This window comes from Pollachius pollachius, assembly GCF_949987615.1.
Source record: "Pollachius pollachius genome assembly, chromosome: 5".
In the NCBI taxonomy this organism is placed as follows: domain Eukaryota; kingdom Metazoa; phylum Chordata; class Actinopteri; order Gadiformes; family Gadidae; genus Pollachius; species Pollachius pollachius.
Genome location: NC_136938.1, coordinates 6,134,884 through 6,156,661, shown reverse-complemented (window position 1 = coordinate 6,156,661; position 21,778 = coordinate 6,134,884). Strand labels below are relative to the sequence as shown.

Sequence of the window (21,778 nt, the reverse complement as noted above, 5' to 3'; positions counted from 1 at the left end):
CTGAGAATGAAGGATGTGATAGAAGTTTATGCAAGTGCTTGCAAAATCCCCATGGTGATACAGTCTTTCTTTAAAATCAATAAGATGTGCCAATTAATTTAATCACAACTGTAAAACCCACTGTTTGAACGAATGCATTATTTATGACTAGACAAGCAATTTTTAAAAAAATAGTTCTTGGAAACTTTGCTGGGATTTTATTTTATTATTATTTTATTTATGTTTTAAATAAAACATTGAAAAAGCTGACCCTGTAACACCAACTAAAATGCATCATGTTAGGTTTGATTAAACACTTTACTGATGGGTGTCCTGACAAATAGCACTCAATTAGAGTGCCCCCCATCACACACGCACGCGCGCACACACATACACACACACACACACACACACACACACACACGTCACTTTTGATGCATTTCCAGCTCATATAAATCATTTACTGTACAACTACTACAGCACCTCGCCATTATTTTTGTTTCAAATTACTTTACCACTCGTGCGGTTCCACGAGTGGAACAATATACCTTATGGTTTTACAATTGAATAAAACTCGATCATAATATATCACAACACGGTTAGAAACACAAATGTTTTTATTGGGTCACTAACATACATAATAAAACGCTTTATAAACAGTAAACTAACGAAAAGTGACCCCCCTTTAAAGAGAGACCGAGAGATACTACCCAGTCAATGATTTAGCGTTCTTTCTTGGCTACATTCTCAAATTCTATTACCTCAATATTTTTTGAAAATTCCAATCTCAAAGGAACACGTCAAACGCCTGTGAGAATAAACAACAAAGTAAATGACGTCAGCTGTCCAGACAGTCAAATGGCTCAGTGGTCCAGTGGACGCACGCGGGTCACTTGACTCTCTCTCCTCCGCCCTCAGTGTGCTGTGGACGCTCGCACTCTTTATATCCCCGCTCGCTTCCGTCTGCTCCGGGTTGCGGTCGCTCGCTCCTGTCTGCTCCGGGTCTCTGTAGGTCTCTCTCATTCATCTGCTCCTGGTCCAGGTCGCTCTTCATCATTCGGGAATTAGTTGCTGATAAACATGAAACATACGATTTCAATTCTCCTGGCCAACATCTTGGTGCTCTTGTTGCCGTCTGGTAAGTGGAGTCCAGTACTTGTTGCGATTCGACAGCTTTTTATTTTAAGGGAAGAATTGTAGATTTAAAATAAACGATTTTATTTTTTAAACATCTTAATTTTAATGTAGGCTAACTTGTATTATAATCGGTGCAGAAAAGGGGCAATATTTGACACAACAGGACCACTTAGGCTTGTTCATTGTTTAATATAAAACTTTATATTTTATAATGCTCTATTTTTGAAGCTCTACAAATTTTTGTACGTTATTGTTTTTTTATTGGTCAGCATTAAACCAATTTCATTTCTATTCTGGTTGAAATGTTTTCAGTACTGTTTTGGATTAAATATGGAATTAAGTAACTGTTAATCTTGAAATAAGACACAGGTGGATAAAAGTTTAGCTATCGGTTGTGTTCACGCCTACATGTACAATAACTTATCTAGCTTTACTGGCTGTGCAATGATGTGACAACTACCATATTAACACTAATGGCAACAAGATCAATGATCCCCCAGTTAATCATTGAGTGCATCTCACTGCATTTGCAGCCCCTAAAACATAAGCATCAGTGCCAGCAGCAACCCTGATTCTCTTCACCATGTAAAACCTCAACGTAGCGACACACAGTCTTCTGCTCTCTCTCAGGTGTAGGTTGCTCGGAGGCTGAACACCGGCTCTTCATGAAAGTGTTTGAAAAGTACAACCAGTTCATCCGCCCCGTCGAGAACGTCTCTGACCCGGTGGTCGTGCAGTTCGAGGTGTCCATGTCTCAACTGGTCAAAGTGGTGAGGCAGTGGCTTCTACAATGTCGTAGAGGTTATTATGTCCGATGTGTATGTTAGTGGTTAGTGTCTACTTTTGAATGATTTTCCCATAAACTCTGATCGTACTGGAAAGACATCATAGTAGTACCAGTTGATCGTAGACATCGGGAGTGCCTGCATGAGCCCTCAAAATATACTCTTGTGCCGTACTTTATAGTGTTATATGATAGCAAGTGGTGGGAGTGGATTGGGAGTCTGACAGCAGGGCTTAGCCTCAGTGCCAAAGAGCAAGACAAGAGACCAAGCTGCACAACAGTGCAGGCCAAACTCTTCTCGCTGCCATTTCAACAGCCTCCCCCCGATAGCTAAATAACTGCAGATGAGAAACGATGGGATTTAACAGCATGGTATAGCCTGAGCCGAGAGAGGCTGTAGAGTCAGCACAGCAAGGTGCCAGGCGGTTGGGGAGAGAACACCCCCACAATCACACGAAAACAAGCACGCTCCTTCAGAAAATAAGTGCAAAACAAGTGAACAAATGGCAGATATCGACAAGCGTCTTTGAGTACCAAGAAAAGCACAGTAAAAAAACAATCTATTATTATTATTATCGATGACGTGAATCTGCGGAATCTCACACCCAGGTTGTTGATTATAGAATATTGATTATTGGGAGAATCCACGCCATGTGAACAATAATTTGACCCAACAAAAATGCTAAATAAATGAACATTTTCATAGGCAGTGCACTTTTCTCTCCTATACTGTTCTCAACCAACCTAACAACGATAATCCCTAACCCTAACCCTTGCACAACGTACCTTAATGCAACGTGATGTCAAAGTAACAGTATACAGAACCAAAGTATCATTTATCGTAATGCATTTCTGGGCAGCGTCTCCAAGACAAGGTCAGGTCTGTCCAGGAGTAGAATACACAGATATACAATCTGTGTCTTTGATACAATCTCTTTTAGATATTCTCCCAGGGAGAAGATTCAGCTGGGCCGGGCTGATGGATGATTGAGTTTCCTCCTTAACATATTAGGCCCCGAAGCGGCCTTCCATTGGGCCAGCCTGTGTCCAATAAGCCAGGGCTGTATGATCTAATTTAAAACATAGACAGCTCATTGCCTGGACAATACATCATCTCACAGTCGGGAGGGGTCGCTGGTGCAACAGGTTATCGGTGTTTGACTACCAACTGAGTGAACGGCTCAAAGCTAAATCAGGCTGTTCAGTTCTGCCTACCGTGACATATTTGTTACCCGATATTCCAGTCACCAAATTGACAGACACACACAGACACACAGATACACAAATACACTCACACACACACACAAACACACAGTAACACACACCAGACATATCAACCAGGGGCCCGGGGCCACATGGTTGATTCAAGGCCCTGGTTCATGGGGTTGATGAATCTGCAGACACAGTCCAAACACAGACCGGATATCTGCCATCGCTCCCCACTGCCTCTCCTCCTCCAGCCTTAATGCTTAGCTTACCTCTGATCCCTAACCTTACCTTTACCTGACATCTTACGTTACCTTTTACTGTTACCAGATTACTTTACCTCTTAGCTAACCTCTTACCCACCTCTTAGCTTTCCTCTTAGTTTCCCTCTTATCTTACCTCTTACTTAAGCTCTTAGCTTACCTTATGTCCTTAGTTCTCCTCTTAATTTAGCTCTTAGATTACCTCTTACCTTACCACTTACCTTACCTCTAAGCTTATCTCTAAGCTAACCTGCTGAAAGCTTCTACTGATTGACGTGGCATTGTGAAAGAGACGCCAACTCCTCCCCACCAATCCTCTGGCTCTCCTGTGACCATATCCACCACATTCGATAGCTGTAAAGTTTGTTTAAAGTCACATTTGGCCTTTCTTGTGTTTGCCTAGTGATTCTTTCCCTGAGGAAATACCTTCTCTGTTTACAGGACGAACTGAACCAAATCATGGAGACCAATCTTTGGCTGAGACACGTGAGTTTATTACCCATCCATCACCGAGTACATTGAGCCCTTGAGCAAGGTCATGAGCCATGGACACAATCCCTGTCCCTGCCATAAATGACGGTTGGGTGTCAATCAGATAGCTTCAATTATTCATCGGCTTCGTTGGGTTTGTATAGATTGATGTCACTTGCAATTGCCTGTTCCAAGTTAATGTGAATTAGATGTTTTTGTATATTGTGACTTGTTTTTGCTGATCGATTGCTATGCCCATTTGAATTCAACATAACCACCACTAACGTGCTTAATTATATTTCCTAAATAAGTGTCCATATCTTGTTTATTATTGTATCCATTTACACAAATTTATGTTACCTCCAAAACAGCTTGTAAAGCCAATACAAACCTATACTATAAGTTGTAATTGAATTCAGTGCGGCCGTATAATTCCACCTTACAGCCATTTCCACAGAGGCTATCGTACACTTGCAAAGCTCTACAGTAAAGCTAAGTATTCAACAGCTAATTAGATTCTACGGCAATTCAGCCTGTTGCAAATTCATTAACTGTATCAGTGTTAAACCAACTCACACTCTGAAATGCTAATTAAGTTAGACAAAGGAGAACTGATTTGTGGCATCTTTGTGGTAAGGGTATGGCGGGTCTATTAAACAAGACAGATGATTGTATTTCCAGGGGGACTGAGCCTGTCGGAGACTGCCCTAAAAGACACACCAGACAATTTTTTCTAATTAAATCGAAGCTTTACAGCTCTCTGTGTGGTATGAACTTTGGTGAGAGTTGATAAATAAACTTTGAAAGGATGGTTAGCAATACATTGGCCCCAGAGCTCGTCATCCAAAGAGTGATTGTTTGCGTGTTTTATAAACTCATTGTGCGCAAATGTGCATTTTCATTTGATGCATACTGTGTATGTCTATTCATAAATTCTCTAAATCGTCTAAATTGATTCTCAAGAAAATGTTAGTAGTATTGTAACCTATTGTTGATGCATATAAGTCATAGGAATAATACTGGCTGATAAGCTTTTTCATTGTATCTAAACATTTGAATCAGACATGTTAGATTATAAAGGTAGATAAATGGCTCAATGTGTTTTAACCAAGTCTGAGTTCCTTTCTTTCAGATCTGGAATGACTACAAACTAAGATGGGATCCAAAAAGCTTTGGTGGAGTAGAGTTCATTAGAGTGCCATCCAGCAAAATATGGAAACCAGACATTGTGTTGTACAACAAGTGAGTTCACTTTGACATTTTGATCGATGTTTCTGAGACAGAGGAATCATTTTCTATATTATCTCTCAATTCCGTGACTCATTTGGCGTCTCTATTTTCCCTTCATCGCTTCCTTTCTGCTGTCCCCTGTCTCTTTATTTTCATATTATAGTGCGGTTGGAGACTTTCAGGTGGATGAAAAAACCAAGGCCCTGCTCCGTTACAACGGGGACGTCACCTGGATCCCTCCAGCTATTTTCAAGAGCTCCTGCAAAATAGACGTCACTTACTTCCCATTTGACTACCAGAATTGTACCATGAAGTTCGGCTCGTGGACCTACGACAAGGCCAAGATCGACCTGGTGCTGATCGGCTCCACCGTCAACCTCAAAGACTTCTGGGAAAGCGGTGAGTGGATCATCATCGACGCCCCGGGCTACAAACACGACATCAAGTACAACTGCTGTGAGGAGATCTACCCGGACATCACCTACTCACTGTACATCCGTCGACTGCCCCTCTTCTACACCGTCAACATGATCATCCCCTGCCTGCTCATCTCCTTCCTCACCGTGCTGGTCTTCTACCTGCCCTCCGACTGCGGGGAGAAGATCACACTGTGCATATCCGTCCTGCTCTCCTTGACCGTGTTCCTGCTCGTCATCACCGAGACCATCCCGTCCACCTCGCTGGTGATTCCCTTGATCGGCGAGTACCTCCTCTTCACCATGATCTTCGTCACCCTCTCTATCGTCATCACCGTCTTCGTGCTGAACGTACACTACCGCACCCCAAAGACCCACACAATGCCCGGCTGGGTGCGCAGGGTGTTTCTCGGCATGCTGCCCAGGGTCATGTTCATGACCCGGCCGGAGAGAGAGCCCGAGAACGAGGTGGTGGTCAGTTCTGCTCCTCTTCTGCCGACCAGACCGTGTGTGGGGCGCTCGTGCTCCACTCTGCGACCGCATCCGCAACAGCAGCAGCAGGTGCAGCAGCAACGTAAGCCCCGGTCTAAGGCCACCGGCGTGTTGTCCAGCCTGGCCCGCAGCCAGCCGCTCTTCATTAACACGGAGCTCTCCAGAGTCAACAGCTTGACCAGAGAGCCAGCCAAGGCCCCGTGCTACGAGGGAAAATGCTGGCACCAAAGGGGTTCCAAACTCCCTGCGGACTGTGGGGGAGGAGGCGGAGGGCTGGGCAGTCTCGGGGCCCTCAGTGGAGGCAGTGCTGCCGGGATGGGCCTGAGTAGTCCCTGCTCCAGTTCGAGCTCCGTGGACGGAGGACTGGTGTTCTTGTCCCCGATGTCCCCGGAGGTGAGGGAGGCCATCGAGAGCGTCAAGTACATAGCGGAGAACATGAGGCTTCAGAATGAGGCCAAGGAGGTGAGTGCATCCTTATTAGACCGTTCCCGTAGGACAGGGGGAGAAGTCCTTCCCTATAAGGCATGTCATAGTTTACAAAGTGGTGTGTATTATAAATGTAACGGGACCTTTTTCAGGTTCAAGATGACTGGAAGTATGTCGCCATGGTGATTGACAGGATCTTCCTGTGGGTTTTTGTTCTGGTCTGCATCCTGGGAACGGCTGGACTTTTCCTGGAGCCGCTGCTACTTGGAGACGACATTTGACCGAGACAGAGTTGAGACATTTATTCTGAAAAATATCATAACATTACAAATGCCTTCATTAGAGTGTTCAGACTGAGAAAACAATGGCAAACACTGTGATATAGTCATTTCTCACCCCAAACAATGTATCACCAGTATAAAGCATATAATATATTCATTGCTCAATAGCAGAATGCCCACAAATAACTGTGTTCAATTGCTGAAACAATTATTCAATTGCTTTTGCCGCTTTTTAACATGTGCATGATTTTAAAGACTTTTAAAGATGTAGGCATATAAACACAGTCTACTACCTACCATCTGAGATACAAGGTCTTGTTAACCATAATCAAGGGTGACATCTTGTGGATGTTATCTGGAATTGCCCTTTCTAAAAGGCTCCATCTGCAAGGTTTCCTGCTCGCTTAATGAATGCTGCATTAATCTATGTTTATATACATAACTCCTTGGCTAAAATAACTTACCAAATATTTTACTGAAACTATGATGGTAAGATTAAATAATAATTTGAATGAACAAAAACGATTCTAAACAGCTAAGTGATTTTATTATTTGTATATTGTTACAGAATAACTCTTTGTACATCTGTTGTTTTATTAAAGAGCTAATTTGGTTACTCTTTTACATAACATTATTTCTAATAAAGAGCATCTCATGCTTACATGACAGTGAACACTTTTGAGCACGAGTCTCCTCTCAGTCCAGCAGTGTGAGGGACTAAAGTATCGCTCTCTCTCGTTGATATAGCATGCTAGAGAGAAGAGGCTGAAGTATCGCTCTCTCGTTGATAGAGAATGCTGGAGAAGAGACTAAAGTATCGCTCTCTCGTTGATAGAGAGTGCTAGAGAGTAGACTAAAGTATGCTCTCGTTGATAGAGAATACTATAGAGGAGGCTGCTGGTAAAGGGAGGCAATTAAGTGTTGGTGTGTGTATGTTTGTGTGTGTTACACGGTTTTATATCCTTGGAGCTGCAGCTTGTTGCTTCAAAATCAATACAGAGATCTTATCATGGAGGTCCCATTAAACCTTGCTCTGTACATCTTCCTCTGGGAATGGAGGGCGGGGGGGGGGGGGGGGGGGGGGTTCTTGCTTTTACAAACCATGGCTGAAGCAAGGACTTGCACACTTTAAAAAAACAAGACAAAAAGGTTTGCTCTTTTGTGAGAAAAAGTTATTGATTGAATAAATCATGTATCAAATCTATGAAATGCAGTGCAAAAATAACACAAAATGCAAAACTGAATCAATACTCTTGGTCAAACTACAATTAGATTACCAGTTTTAATGAACAAAAAGCAATCAAACACAATCCCAGGTGAATTGTGGCTATTCTGAAACCAAACATAGTTAGCATCCAAACAATCAGATTTGAAACCTACTACTTGAAAATGTACAGATGGCAGGCACTGTTATTACAGTGTGACCGACTGCAGCGTAATTAAATGCTGGCAGGGAAGCACGGGTGGATACCAGTTCCTGATCTGATTAGAAGTCCCCTGGTTAATGAATTTAATTAAACTCACCCAGAGCTCGTTCAGGGGATCTACGGGAGGCATCCGATATGATAATGGACAAAATGGCTGAGGGTGAATTTTAGAAGCCAGACGGGGCTCTAACAAGGATATAGCTCTCTCAAGGTTAACGTTCAGACAACAAAACATGCAAACAATAAATAGCATTGAATTTATATATATATTAAAGCAGTTTGTTAGGTTAGTTTATCTATCTGTATATAAATTAAGCTTTCAAAAATAAATAAACCAAGTACATGTTTTTACTTACTGATATATATATATATATATATATATATATATATATATATATATATATATATATATAGTGTATGTCATTTCTGCAAGACTTTTCAAACCTGCACTGGTACAGATGTGTGCTGCCTGTCTCAGTGTCCGAGACATGGAGAGATTGTATTATAGACGCTATGGAAGTCAAGCCGATGGCATCCCTCAAGGCTACGACTCGAGGTGTCAGCCAGCTGCATAAAAGGGACAATTCCTGGCCAGGATTAATGACCTGACTGCTCAGGGAGAGCGCTCAGAGGAGAGAGAGGGGGGTGGGGCTGGCTTTCCGAAGGAGGAGGTGGAGGAAGAGGAGGGGGAGAAGGGGTCTAAAGGAGGAAGGTCTACAACAAATCGCCTGCTGCATATTTTCAGAGGCAGCGGGAACTGAAGCAGCAACGCTGAACGGTAGAGAAGGGAGAAGAAATGTGTGCGATGGATTAGCAGTAGATCTTCGCTACGCTGCTGTCATTAAGACCCCCCCCCCCCCCCCCCCCTCTCAATCCAGAAGGATTGAGCATCGATGGCAGAGACACAGAGCAGGTGAATATATGCTCCTATGGTTTATGTAGGAATTCATGCATGTGCTGCTGACTGCATATTATTGCTTTGCTGCTTGCAGGATTAGCAAGGTGATGGGAAAGGGACATAGGTGCATCCCTCTACGTTTAAACGCATGTTGTGTGCAGGGGCATGAATATCCATTTAAATGTGTATTTGTTTACAGCTGAGTCTCCCATTGTATCACTTTATCCGTCCGTACTCCGAGAAAGACATGCTGGAAAGCTCTTGCTCCGAGGCAGCAAATTCATGGTTACTCAAATCTAAAACCCAACATGTTGCTAGGCTGCCAAGGATAGTCAGTGCTCACCAGTAGTCACAATCATGACATTTTCTGTATGTACTTAAACTCCCTCACAGCGCCGTGCTCCCACCAGCCTTATCCTATGCATCGCTGTTCACCCAGAGGATGGCTGTGGCTCTGCTTTAGGCTCCTGCCCCGCGCTGCCCCTGGGACCAGCTGTCGGAGCCCAACATACCTCTGACACCATGCTGAGAGCAGAAGGGGTGCCCCCCTCCCTCGCCCTGCTGCTGGTGATGGCGTTGAGCTGGTGCCACCTGTGCCACTCGCTGCGTAAGTCACCGCCCCCAATTCAACGTTTCTCACAGGGATGCTACATGCTAACAGTGTCTGAAATCTGCATATGAATTAGTAGTCTCAAATCAGCCTCAGGCTCGTGGTAAGGAGGCTACGAGCGGGACCTGACCCTACTGTTAATGAGAAGGATTCTGTAACAGCTTGTCTTTGAACGTCCTAAGGGATGCTGTCATCATGGCCGTCTTGTTGGAATCAAATTCACTTAACATAAGCAGAGTCAAGAACGGGAACCACGGCGCATCTGATAATCACAGTAATTGATTGCTGCGTGGCCTTTTATCGATCCATGGCGTGGAGGAGTGACACAGCGACATTAGCAGTCATTCCTTCTGCCCTCCTCAAGGGGGGATTAACAACCTCAAACCCATCCAATAAAATTAGAACATCTGGGGAAGGAAATAAGCAAAAGAACAGAGCCAATCGATGTGGTTGATCTGCGAGGGACTTAGGAACAACGCGGTCATGAATCTACGTGGCTTTGGCGGGGCTTAAGGGGTCATTCCAACTGTTTTTATGTGCAGTTGGGCATCTCGCACGATGATCAGATAGAGAGAGAATGGGAGGAAGGAAACCAGGACCTTGTTGGCTCGGCCTCGAACACCCGACTTACTGAAATGAATTACAGTTCAGATAATGTGCGACCCCGGTGTGCTTTGCACTCAACTGATGTAATTATTAACTGTACTCATCAGATGTGTTATAATAATGATAATAATAACGTTTTTAGTTTGTTTTTGAATTAATAATACAGAATTATCTATCAAGTTTTCATTAGTTTTTCTCTTTTTGCTCATGCCTTCTCCTAGGGTCCTCAACACTTTCCTCTTATGCAAAGGCAGAGGACAGATTGTTAAACTACCTCTTCAGAAACTACCAGAAATGGGTTAGGCCAGTGGAATTCCTCAATGGGACAGTAACAGTGAAATTCGGGCTAGCCATCTCCCAGCTAGTCGACGTAGTAAGTTGAATACAAATTGAACTATGATTCACTATGATGTTGAATTAGTATAAAATTGTGAAAAACAATAGTTAATGATCGCACTGTTGGAATTCTTCTGTTTTTGTGCAGTTTAAAATTAAGGTATAAGTCAAGTTATAAATCAATCTATAAATCATAAATTTCAAATGCCATGAATCGTAAATTAAAAGATTTTAAGTACTGGCATACGTGCATTTCTGGATAATCACTGGACACATTTTCATCAGAACTACATATTAATCCAATAAATTATTTCACTTATTTATCTTTCCCAGGATGAGAAAAACCAGCTCATGACAACCAATGTGTGGATGAAGCAGGTGAGTACATGATATAAAACACGGACACACGGTGTAAAACATATGTAAACATGATGTAAAACATATGCACACATGGTGTAAAACATATGTATACATGCTGTTAAACATGTAGACATGCTGTAAAACATATATACACATGGTGGAAAACATGTAGACAGGATGTAAAACATGTAAACACGGTGTAAAACATATATACACATGCTGTAAAACATGTAAACACGGTGTTAAACACATGTCGGATGTACAGATTGTGTAAAACATATGTGCACATGGTGTAAAACATATGTACACATGCTGTAGAACATGTAAACACAGTGTTAAACACATGTCAACATGAAAACAAATGCCGCTTAGACATCTTTCTAAGTCTAAGTCTGATAGGAGACCCAGTTTTACGTTCCCTCCCCGGGGATTTCTTGATCGTTTTCGTCGTGTTCTGGTGGCATTTTGGTGACATATAAACCCCTTGCTTGAATGAACCACCCATCTCCCCCCTGCCCACCACAACCTGCTGCCTCCCCCATGGTCCTGTCAAGTTTATTTATGCTTCTGAGGGTTCACTTTACAGCTCAGAAATTGGTCCCTGCAGACCCAGACTCAGCAGCAGCCTCAGTTACAAGCCATGGTTATGTTATGGAAATAAGGAGACAAATGTCACAGGCCAAACTTTTTCCAAGTTTACAGAAAATTGGAGTCAATGAGTGTGTCATGAATAAACAAAACAGTACGGTTCAAATATTTGTACAAGAAATTAGTTTTCTATACTAGTCGTCCGGCTATGTCACCTGCTGTTTTTCATTTGAGGGGACCAGACAATATCTTATCAGAGGCCTCCTAACCTGCGCCAAGCCCTGCTCGTTGCGGCTTAAAGAGCATCCTTTCTTTGCTTTTCTATTGTACTGGTCAGAAAACATTGAACATCAAACACCTATCTTATGACAAGACAGTGAACCTTCAGGTCCCATATCAAGGGGATTCTTAATAGGATCTCTCTGTGCGTCGCTGTGTAGGAGTGGTCTGACATCAAACTACGCTGGAACCCTCCTGACTATCTGGGCATCACCAGTATCCGTGTTCCATCGGATATGGTCTGGATCCCGGACATTGTGCTGTATGATAAGTACGTCTGACGCCTCTGTTCTTGCAGTTGCCAAGCAACATTATGTGACGTATGTGAAATTTCTGGCTGGCTAAAATGAGGTATGGCTGGGATTGATTTGAATCAACACTTTCAGCACTGGTATACTGTAAGTGAAATAGTAAAAATGTTATGCACTTGAAAATATATTTACAATCAATTCGAAGCTTGTCGTTCTGATGTTTGGGTGTGCATTATCTGAAGCAACAAAGTAACAAAGCAATCAAATCTAAGGAATATTAGGGACGCGTGATGAAACATATGATAACTCCCTTTAATCCCCAACAGTGCAGATGGGCGTTTTGAAGGGACAGTCACCAAAGTCATTGTCAGGTACGATGGTACCATTTCATGGACCCCACCAGCAAGTTACAAGTCAGCATGCAACATTGATGTCACCTTTTTCCCCTTCGACCTCCAGAACTGCTCCATGAAGTTTGGTTCTTGGACTTATGATGGGTCACAGGTAACTACTGCACACAGACAGGATGAATCACAAAGACGTAGAACATCTGTGCCAGCGATTCTAAATGATATGATCCTTACATGATCTATGTTTGCTATTGACAAACAAAGATAATTATAAGATTAGCTCCCTTAATCTTCCTTGCTGATTAAGGGAGCTTTTTCTTGCCCTTGGGTAAGGGGGGTGTCATAAATATTTGGCCTGTTAAGACCATTTAGACTGTAATGGTGATAAAGGGCTATAAAAATACATTTCAATTAAATTACATTTTATTTAACCCTTGGTAGTGTGAAAATGGAATTGCTGAGATTGTTGAAATCCTTTTTGTTATGACATAATGAAATAGGTAGCAGGGTATGAATTCCCAGTAAACAATGTCATTTTCTCTATCTTTATACATTAAAGGTGGACATCCTTTTGGAGGACGTCAACGTGGACAAGCGGGACTATTTTGACAACGGCGAATGGGAGATCATGAAGGCCACAGGCGGCCGCGGCCTGAGACGGGACGGCGGAGCCTCCTACCCGACCATCACGTACTCCTTCGTCATCCGCCGGCTGCCCCTCTTCTACACCCTCTTCCTCATCATCCCCTGCATCGGTCTGTCCTTCCTCACCATCCTGGTCTTCTACCTGCCCTCCAACGGCGGCGAGAAGATCTCGCTGTGCACCTCTGTCCTAGTGTCCCTCACCGTGTTCCTCCTGGTCATCGAGGAGATCATCCCGTCCTCCTCCAAGGTCATCCCGCTCATCGGGGAGTACCTGGTCTTCACCATGATCTTCGTCACGCTGTCCATCGTCATCACCGTGTTCGCCATCAACATCCACCACCGCTCCTCCTCCACGCACCACGACATGGCGCCGTGGGTGAGGAGGATCTTCCTGCACCGCCTACCCAAGCTGCTGTGCATGCGCAGCCACGTGGACCGCTACGCCCCGGACGGAGCTCCTGGGCAAGCCGTGCACCCCAACGGGCGGCTAGCCGAGGCCACACCGCCACTGAACTCTCGGCGCAGCCTGCAGGCCGCTTTGGACTCTATTCGCTACATCGCCACGCATGTCGTGAAGGAGAACGAGGTTCGAGAGGTGAGTGTCATCGATTGGTCTAGGTCGAGGTATGCTGTAGGGCACAGCAGCTGACACTTGCCGATCTATTAACACAATGAATGCAATTAAATACAATTAATCCCAGTTCACAACGGATGTGAGGCAGATTCCTAAGCAATCGTGTTTACGTTAACCAATGTGTAACCAAACGCCGAAATATAGGCCTATAAAGCGTGTTTCTTGACAACATTGCGCTGCAAACACATGTTCATTCTCAACATCCTACATTTGGATGTAATCAATATATATCGTGAGCCTCATAGCATAATTGCCTAAGTCCGACTTTAAGGTTCTTCCTGTATTTAGCGTCCAAAAATGCCTGAGGACTTAGGCAGATAGTGATTATGGAATGTAAACCACTCTCTGATTGGGCCTTTTTTGCCAAGATTTGGGCCAAGATTGCTTAGGTATCTGCCTAACATCCATTGTCAACTGGGATTTACTGCAATATGATTGTAAACTAAATAGATATGGCAACATGTAAGATAATTTGACCACATATCCTCATGCGTTATCTCGCTGCCAAGACTTGACATCTGTTTCACACATTTTGTGCACAACAAAACCTCATGTATTTCTGTATGGATAAGTACACATTAACATAAATGCATTGAGTAACACACACTCAATAAATCCAATAAGAAACATCATGATCCAGTTGTTTTTGTACATCAACCAAATACTCGGTTATATAGGCCTGTTGTGCATGATTGATTACACACACATATTCTTAACTACTATTAACTACTAGTTGTTTTGTGATGGATGAGAAAATTGTGTGAGATAACTTTCTGTTTGTACAGGTGGTGCAAGATTGGAAGTTTGTAGCCCAGGTTTTGGACCGGGTGTTTCTGTGGGCCTTCCTCCTTGTTTCAATCCTTGGCTCTGCCCTGCTTTTCATCCCTGTCATTTACAAGTGGGCCAGCATCATCGTTCCTGACTTCAGTCACGCACACAGTTAAAGAACAACTACCACAACTCAAAGGTGTCCATCATAAGACACATGTATGTGCTTTCCTGTTATCCCAGACATAATACAACTATGCTGATGTTCAAAAACCCCAAAAGCCTAATACACGGATAAACAAAATGGTAAAAGATGTCAACACTTTCAAATAGGTTGATGAACGCTCTCTGACATACAACTCATGTCATAACTTAATAAATTCAGAACTTTTTTACCTTTGCAATTTTCTTGACATTGACACAACTGCAGTAACATGTTTGTATACACATCCAGCTACAATAGAACTAAGAACTGGACATTTAGTAGCAATTTTGGAAATGTTTAGGCGGTCATTTGAGATGGCCAAGTGGTGGCCGGTGAGTGATGGGCCTACAACCTGTGTCCTACAGGCTACTTGGTAGAAATCTATTAAACGATTGGTCAATATCGACTTTTGGTCTTTTGGGGTTTAGATGGGGGGGGTTATGATACCTCATCCACTACCAGATTATGACATCATGGTAAACATCATACTTTGTTAAATTGTCCTGGAGATTACCCTGGCCTTGTGACTTTCTCAGATTAAGATGCAGAAGGACTTTACATATATACAATATTTTGGATACAATTCAATTCATATTGGTAACACGATCCATGTTCAGTCTTGATAATAATCAGCCATACGTAATCGTTGAAAGGAACCCAGGCGGTCTCATTTCACCACGGAACATCCATGCTGTCAACTCAGAGTCAGGAACAGAGTCCGTGGCATGGGGCACCTCACTCCATTATTTTCCTATATCATGCATGTGCAATATCGTCCATGTCAATACTGCAGTAGGTATGATCATTTATATTAAAAGCATAATTGTTATAATATACTTGAAAGAATGAATTGCATTGGATAATTCAGTCAGAAGTCTTTTGTTTTAGCAGACATAAAGGAAAGAGTGGCACTGAATTATTTGAAGTGATATTTACTTTGGCACATTTTCCCTAAACAGCCTGAAACACAACAAATTACATGAAGTCGCAAACACATTTTAACACAGGCCTTGGGGATCTTTATTCATTATAGCATCAGTAGATCCACCTTTGGCATCAAAATGAATGCAAAAAACTACTACTATTTGTCTCATTACATGTAAATACATATACATGTCCTAAATGGTCGTCCACACTGACCTCCTTGACGGAGTCCCCACCAGTGCTGTCACAACCAGCGAGCTGTTCCTCAACGGGACATGTCTTTCAAGCGCATCAGCCCCCCAAAGCAAAGCGCCAGGGGCATCCGCAGTCCCAGGTCAGGTGACCAGAGCGGGGGAGGCGCAAGTCACCGGTGTGTTCACGGACATATTCAATCTCTCCTTTCCAGTACAGTCCTCTCCGGCCTCAAGTCATCCACCGTTGTCCCGATTCCAGAGAAAAGCACGGCCATTTGCTTTAACGACTGGAGCCCTGCTACCCTCACTCCCACAGTGAGTAAAAGCCTTGAGAAGCTTGTCAAGGCCATCTGGTTAATGCTCACTATAGACCCTTACCAATTTGCCTACTAATTTGACAAAGAACATCCACGGCCAACGCTGTAACTACAACCCTCCGCACCGCCCTGACCCCTGGGAGAAGAGGAAGCTGTTCAATGAATACATTTCACCTGTCAACACCATAGTCCCCTCTAGGCTTGACCTTAAGGACCAACGAATCAACCCCAGCCTGTGCCGCTGGATCCTAGTTTTCCTAACGGGTCAACACCAGGTGGTGAGATGGGACCCAACACCTCTGACCCTCAGCACAGGAGCCCCTCAGGGCTGTGTACTGAGCCCCCTCCAACTTGGTGATTGAGCTCATTTGTTTGACAACCGAGCTCAGGAGAAACACCTCGCAGTCAACATTTCTCCCTCGTTCAGAATCTTTTCACTTATATTCTGTTTCGGAAAAAACAAATGATCTTTTAAATTGCATAAATATTTTTCTGAAATAAGAACCATTTGCTCAACAGATAGCATATGTCCAGATTTATCTATGAAATGATTGTATAACCAAGGCTGTTCATTAAAAAATATTCAGTTAAACAGCACATCCTACTGGCACACAGTGATAATGCACCTTTAAATAGATTACATTATTCGGATAAACAGCACTACCTATTGGCACACAGTGGTAATGCACCAATACAACATTTTCCAGTTAAACAGCACAACCTACTGGTAAGCATTGGTAACGCACGTTTAAATCGGGGTTAGGTTTCGTTATTCCCGGTGACCTAACAGGAGAAAACAGTAATCGTTGTGCTGCACAACGCAAACTCTGAAAACCCACCGAAGTCCTTGTCCGTAAGTTACTCTATGTTACGTTAGCGACACTTCTAGTCGAGGGGGTTGTGCATTATTCCTCCATAACACCAGGGCTAGAGCCTCATAATTCATAACAGTTCAACTTAAGCCCAACTCAGCCAATAGTATCCAGCTGCAGCCCCGGAGAACACCATGGCGTGACAACAACAACCCAGGCTACTCTGGGCATCCTCACATCTAGAGTGTCCAAGGACGCGGTGATCCTGCTCACACGCACGGGGAATAGGATTGATGGAACTAAATTAGTGAATAACTTTATCTAAAGATCGGGCTCACCACGCTTCATGCGTGCAGTTTTTATTTATGCAGTTTGGGGACCAGACTAAAGTCACGATGAGAAAGTTTCGGGAAGATATTTTACTATTTATAACGTAACATCTGCATTTCATTATCCTAGCGGTTAACTGATCAGGTTTCAGGCATGAGTCTGATGGCATTTGTGCTTCCAGGAACACAAAAAGTAGTGCGAGTTTAAAGTCTTATTTTGTGACAGATTCGCCCCTAAATGTGAAGCAGCCATAAACCTACCCCCGTATAACCTAACAAGTGGTATAGGCGATATAATCTACTCCTGGGTGTGGGACATTATGTTTGGTTGACCCCCACACCGATTCATGGATTGGCCCTTACTAACACCAAACCTTTTGATTGTCTCCCTGCATTTGCAGATTATGAATTTGTTCACACATTTTTGGTTTAACTGCAACATGATTATTGTGGTCATACATTTAGTTAGAATAAATAGGTACAATTAAGTATATAGCTTTCTGTTAATATGTAATTTATTTAGAGTGGTAAGTGTAGACCTGATTATCTTTCCTTTCATCTTATAACGGAACAAACAAATAATAACAAACCAAGCTCTGCATGCATGGTGATGCGTGTCAGCCACAAGAACACAGTTATTGTGTTTTTTTGAAGGACTTACATTCCTAAAATTGTAGCGACAACTTCTCGCTCCCAGCAGCAAGCAGTGCTGACAGTTTGACCCCACTACAGATGTGCTCCTTCTCCAACTCGACAAGGTTAGACTGGAAATGGACATGGAAATCATTCCGGCCTTGTTTTACCCCAAGTGCCAATGGAAAATGCCAATGTTAAACGTTATGTAATGTAGGCAGTTGATGTTATCTACCCCTCTGTCTCAGCCCCCTAGTGACAAGGAGGCCGTCGGCATATGCCTTGAAGTAGTTTGAGCAAATTGTAGGTCTGTAACATGAGTTTACCACATAGAATTTTGTGTTTAATGTAATAATAACCTTTTGTGTAACCCTTCTAAAGATTTTTTTATAAAAAATAACTTACTTGAGGCACTTTTGTATTTCTGTGTTTCAGTTTCATCAAATAATAAATGTCAAGTAATTGCAACGACCATGCAACCTGTTCAGTCTGAGTCCCCATGGGCATTTATATGTTAAGCAAGCTGGACAGACAGACTGCTTTATCAACGGACATTGGGGCCAGCATACTAGGGGAGCAAAGGTGAGCTTCACGTTAGATAAACACTGTTACTGTAGTGCTTGGAGAACACCTGGATTTTTCAGTCCAAACCCACAAGTTAAATTCGCCATGGGCTCATCAAGCAATATATTAAATAATAAATTATTTTGTGATTTCAATTTGTCTGTTTATTGCATTTTTTTGTCTCATGATCTTTTAGCCTTCTCCACATAGGCTTGGTCACTGATGCTTGGTGTAAATACTTGGTACATTCATGTTTCACAATCCTGCTTTACTCTTATCAGGCGAATGTTTAACAGTGCAATTTAAGTTAAAGTTCAGGTCAGGTTGGAGAGGTCTGTCTTGTTGCGCACCACATCAAGGCCCACATCGAGACTGCAGTGGTTCTGCTAAGGTAAGAGTGCACTCTACGTTACCTTACCCTCAACTGAATGAAAGATTTCAAATAAAAGACGTAAACCAAGACAAAGGCATTATCAATTATCAACAACAGAATGTAATCTCTAGCGTCCAGCCTTTCAAGCAGCATGAATGACATTTATGTTTGACATTTAGTTAAATGAACGATTATAATGATGATTATAACATGTTATGTGGTATATGAATGTTACCAATTTACCCATTATTTGTGTTTTTCATATTTCTACGTACATTTGTTTTGGGCATGTGTTATTTTCTGTATATATAGGCATAGTATCAAGGAAAATAATTTGAATTGTTAATTCCCCCCCTCGGCAAAAGGTTCAACGAAAATGCTCTCTGTTTGGATATCCCTCCTTCTCTTCTGTCCAGCCATTGTGATGACAGGAAATGTGCTGGTCGTCCCAGTCGAGGGGAGTCACTGGGTGAACATGAAAATCATTGTTGAAGAGCTTCATTCAAGGGGCCACACTATCTCAGTGGTGCGAACAACAGACAGCTGGTACATCAAAGAACACTCCCCCTTCTATACTGCTATTACCGTCAAATCGGAGAGTGGCTTTGATGAGGGCTTCATCACTGAGTTAATTGTGAACCTTCTGGAGATCCAGAGGAACGGAAGGTCTCCCTGGGCACGTTTCAAACTGGAGATGGAGCAAATGGAGGCAGCCTCTGTGATGCACATAAAGGGCGCCGAATTGGTTGAGCGTATGTTTGAGGACAAGCAGTTGATTCAGTCTCTAAAGGATGCCAAATTCGATATGGTTCTGACAGATCCCGTCATACTAACTGGTGTCATGCTTGCCCGCCACTTAAATCTGCCTTTAGTTTTTAACGTGAGATGGACGACTCACGGCGAAGGCCATTTTTCTATCGCCCCGTCTCCTCTTTCTTACGTTCCAGTGCCAGGGCTAGAGCAATCCGATAAGATGAGCTTCAGCGAAAGAGTTTTGAATATATGTGTTTACTGCTTCACACAATTTCATTTATCCCAGTATGTCGTCCCATACTACGAGGGGCTGATGCAAAAATACTTCAGCCAAGATTCCTTTATGACCCTGTTTCAAAGAGCTGATCTGTGGCTCATGAGAATTGATTTTGTGTTTGAGTTCCCTCGGCCCACCATGCCTAATATTAAGTACATGGGAGGATTTCAATGTAAACCTGCTCAGCCTCTGCCTCCACACCTGGAGGACTTTGTACAGAGTTCAGGAGAGCACGGAGTCATAATCATGTCTCTTGGGACGCTCGTCGCAAGCCTTCCCCAGGAAATATCGGAGGAAATCGCCGCCGCTTTTGCAAAGCTACCTCAGAAAGTCATCTGGAGACATAAAGGTGAACGGCCAGCATCTTTAGGCAACAACACATTACTTGTCGATTGGATGCCACAGAATGACCTTTTAGGACACGAAAAAACCAAACTGTTTGTGGCGCACGGAGGAACCAACGGAGTGCAAGAGGCCATCTACCACGGAGTGCCCATCCTCGGACTCCCACTGATCTTTGACCAACACGACAATCTCTTCAAAATAAAATTCAGAGGAGGCAGCAAAATCCTAAATATATTCACTATTGACAGAGAAAGCTTCCGACAAGGTATCGAGGAAGTCATCCATGAGCCCTCATACAGGACGAACATGGAGCGACTCTCTAGACTCAGTAGGGACCTGCCAATGAAGCCTTTAGACTACGCCATCTTCTGGATAGAGTATGTTATACGAAACAAGGGTGCTGGTCACCTGAGGTCAGAGTCTTACAACATGCCTTGGTACTCCTACTACTCTGTAGATGTGATCCTTCTTTTATTAGGACTGCTGCTGATTATGATCCTGACCTTTGTTGCGTTAGTCAAGACACTGTGCTCCTGTGTCTGTCGCAGAATAAAACTCAAACGGGACTAATAATATCTTTATGTATGTTTGCAAACAAGTATTAAATCTATTGTCATTTGGCCCATTTGTGTAAGATATATAGTCACAGTTTTTTTTTTATTGTTTAAATCTTGTGTAAACCCATAAAGGTGCTAATCATGCAGATCAAGTTAATTATTTTAGGTCAAGGTTATCAGCTAGATGTGTCTTACATATTAACATTTTATTGGGCATATCTAAAAGTATTAAGGTAAGAGGGTATGTTGAATGAATTATAAAACATGTAACCATGCTACATTCTAGATTCCCTCCAATGTCCGGACCTAATATGCAGAATAAGGTGGTCTGTGCTCGTTTGCAGGTAGCTCTAAATAAGGGCTGGGGAAGTCACTCAAACAGCCCCTGCTGGTGATGCATTGCATTTATATGCTTTATGAAAGAGTGCGATAGACAGGAAGTTATGGAGACGGAGGGGAGGACATGCAACAAAGGACCACGGCTGGGAATCGAACCGGGATATCTTCGATCAGGACTGAGCCTCAATGATATGCACTGTACACGTAGGACATCTCAGGTCATCTTTCACTGTTCTTGAAATAGTTGTTCACACTTCATGATGAAAGTGATTATGATTTGTTGTCATGTACTGTTTTGTAATCAATCATATATCATACTATTATGGAAACAAAGGTATGATAGAGCTGGGCCAAAATTGTATATTAGTAACATTTTAATGCCATCATAATCTGGCCAACATATTCATGAATAAATACACTTGCTGAATTCTGACTTAATTAAATAAAACATTGTCAAATCAGGTATACTGTTGTCTTTATATATATATACATGTACTTTACAAAATCACTGAACAATACATTAAATAAATAATTTCTTTATTACAAAATCAAATGTCAGTACTTTTTAAGTCACATTTTCTTGCTACAAACCACAATCAATGACAGTTTCTGCATAATGCATGAACAATATTTCATGTAAAAACACTGCAGTAGGCATTATCATATATTTGAATCATAGTTGGTATATATATATATAATAAACCTGACAGAATGCGAAT

The 21,778-nt window shown here is 42.6% G+C and overlaps 3 protein-coding genes across 4 annotated transcripts; all 3 read left to right on the top strand.

Moving 5' to 3' along the window:
• Positions 1-1,059: 1,059 nt before the first annotated feature.
• On the top strand, positions 1,060-6,685 carry chrna3 (cholinergic receptor, nicotinic, alpha 3; the record flags this gene model as incomplete). Its single annotated transcript, XM_079736469.1, has 6 exons — positions 1,060-1,117; positions 1,729-1,886; positions 3,811-3,855; positions 4,973-5,082; positions 5,234-6,440; positions 6,557-6,685. The coding sequence occupies 6 exons, from the start codon at positions 1,060-1,062 to the stop codon at positions 6,683-6,685; spliced, it is 1,707 nt and encodes a 568-aa protein (XP_079592595.1).
• A 2,847-nt stretch (positions 6,686-9,532) lies between these two features.
• chrna5 (cholinergic receptor, nicotinic, alpha 5) lies at positions 9,533-14,613 on the top strand (the record flags this gene model as incomplete). The annotated part of the gene is made up of 7 exons (XM_079736131.1): positions 9,533-9,617; positions 10,448-10,599; positions 10,896-10,940; positions 11,951-12,060; positions 12,367-12,544; positions 12,950-13,630; positions 14,455-14,613. 7 exons carry the CDS (start codon positions 9,533-9,535, stop codon positions 14,611-14,613), a joined length of 1,410 nt encoding a protein of 469 aa, XP_079592257.1.
• Positions 14,614-16,861: 2,248 nt separating this feature from the next.
• Positions 16,862-21,484, top strand: LOC307076288 (UDP-glucuronosyltransferase 2A2-like). 2 transcript variants are annotated; one of them, XM_079737223.1, is made up of 4 exons: positions 16,862-16,930; positions 18,287-18,433; positions 18,723-18,806; positions 19,154-21,484. In XM_079737223.1, exon 4 carries the CDS (start codon positions 19,165-19,167, stop codon positions 20,731-20,733), a length of 1,569 nt encoding a protein of 522 aa, XP_079593349.1. In that variant the 5' UTR covers positions 16,862-16,930; positions 18,287-18,433; positions 18,723-18,806; positions 19,154-19,164; the 3' UTR covers positions 20,734-21,484. The 2 variants fall into 2 exon arrangements, with proteins under 2 accessions (XP_079593349.1, XP_079593350.1); XM_079737224.1 differs by having other exon boundaries at positions 18,712-18,806.
• Positions 21,485-21,778: the final 294 nt, after the last annotated feature.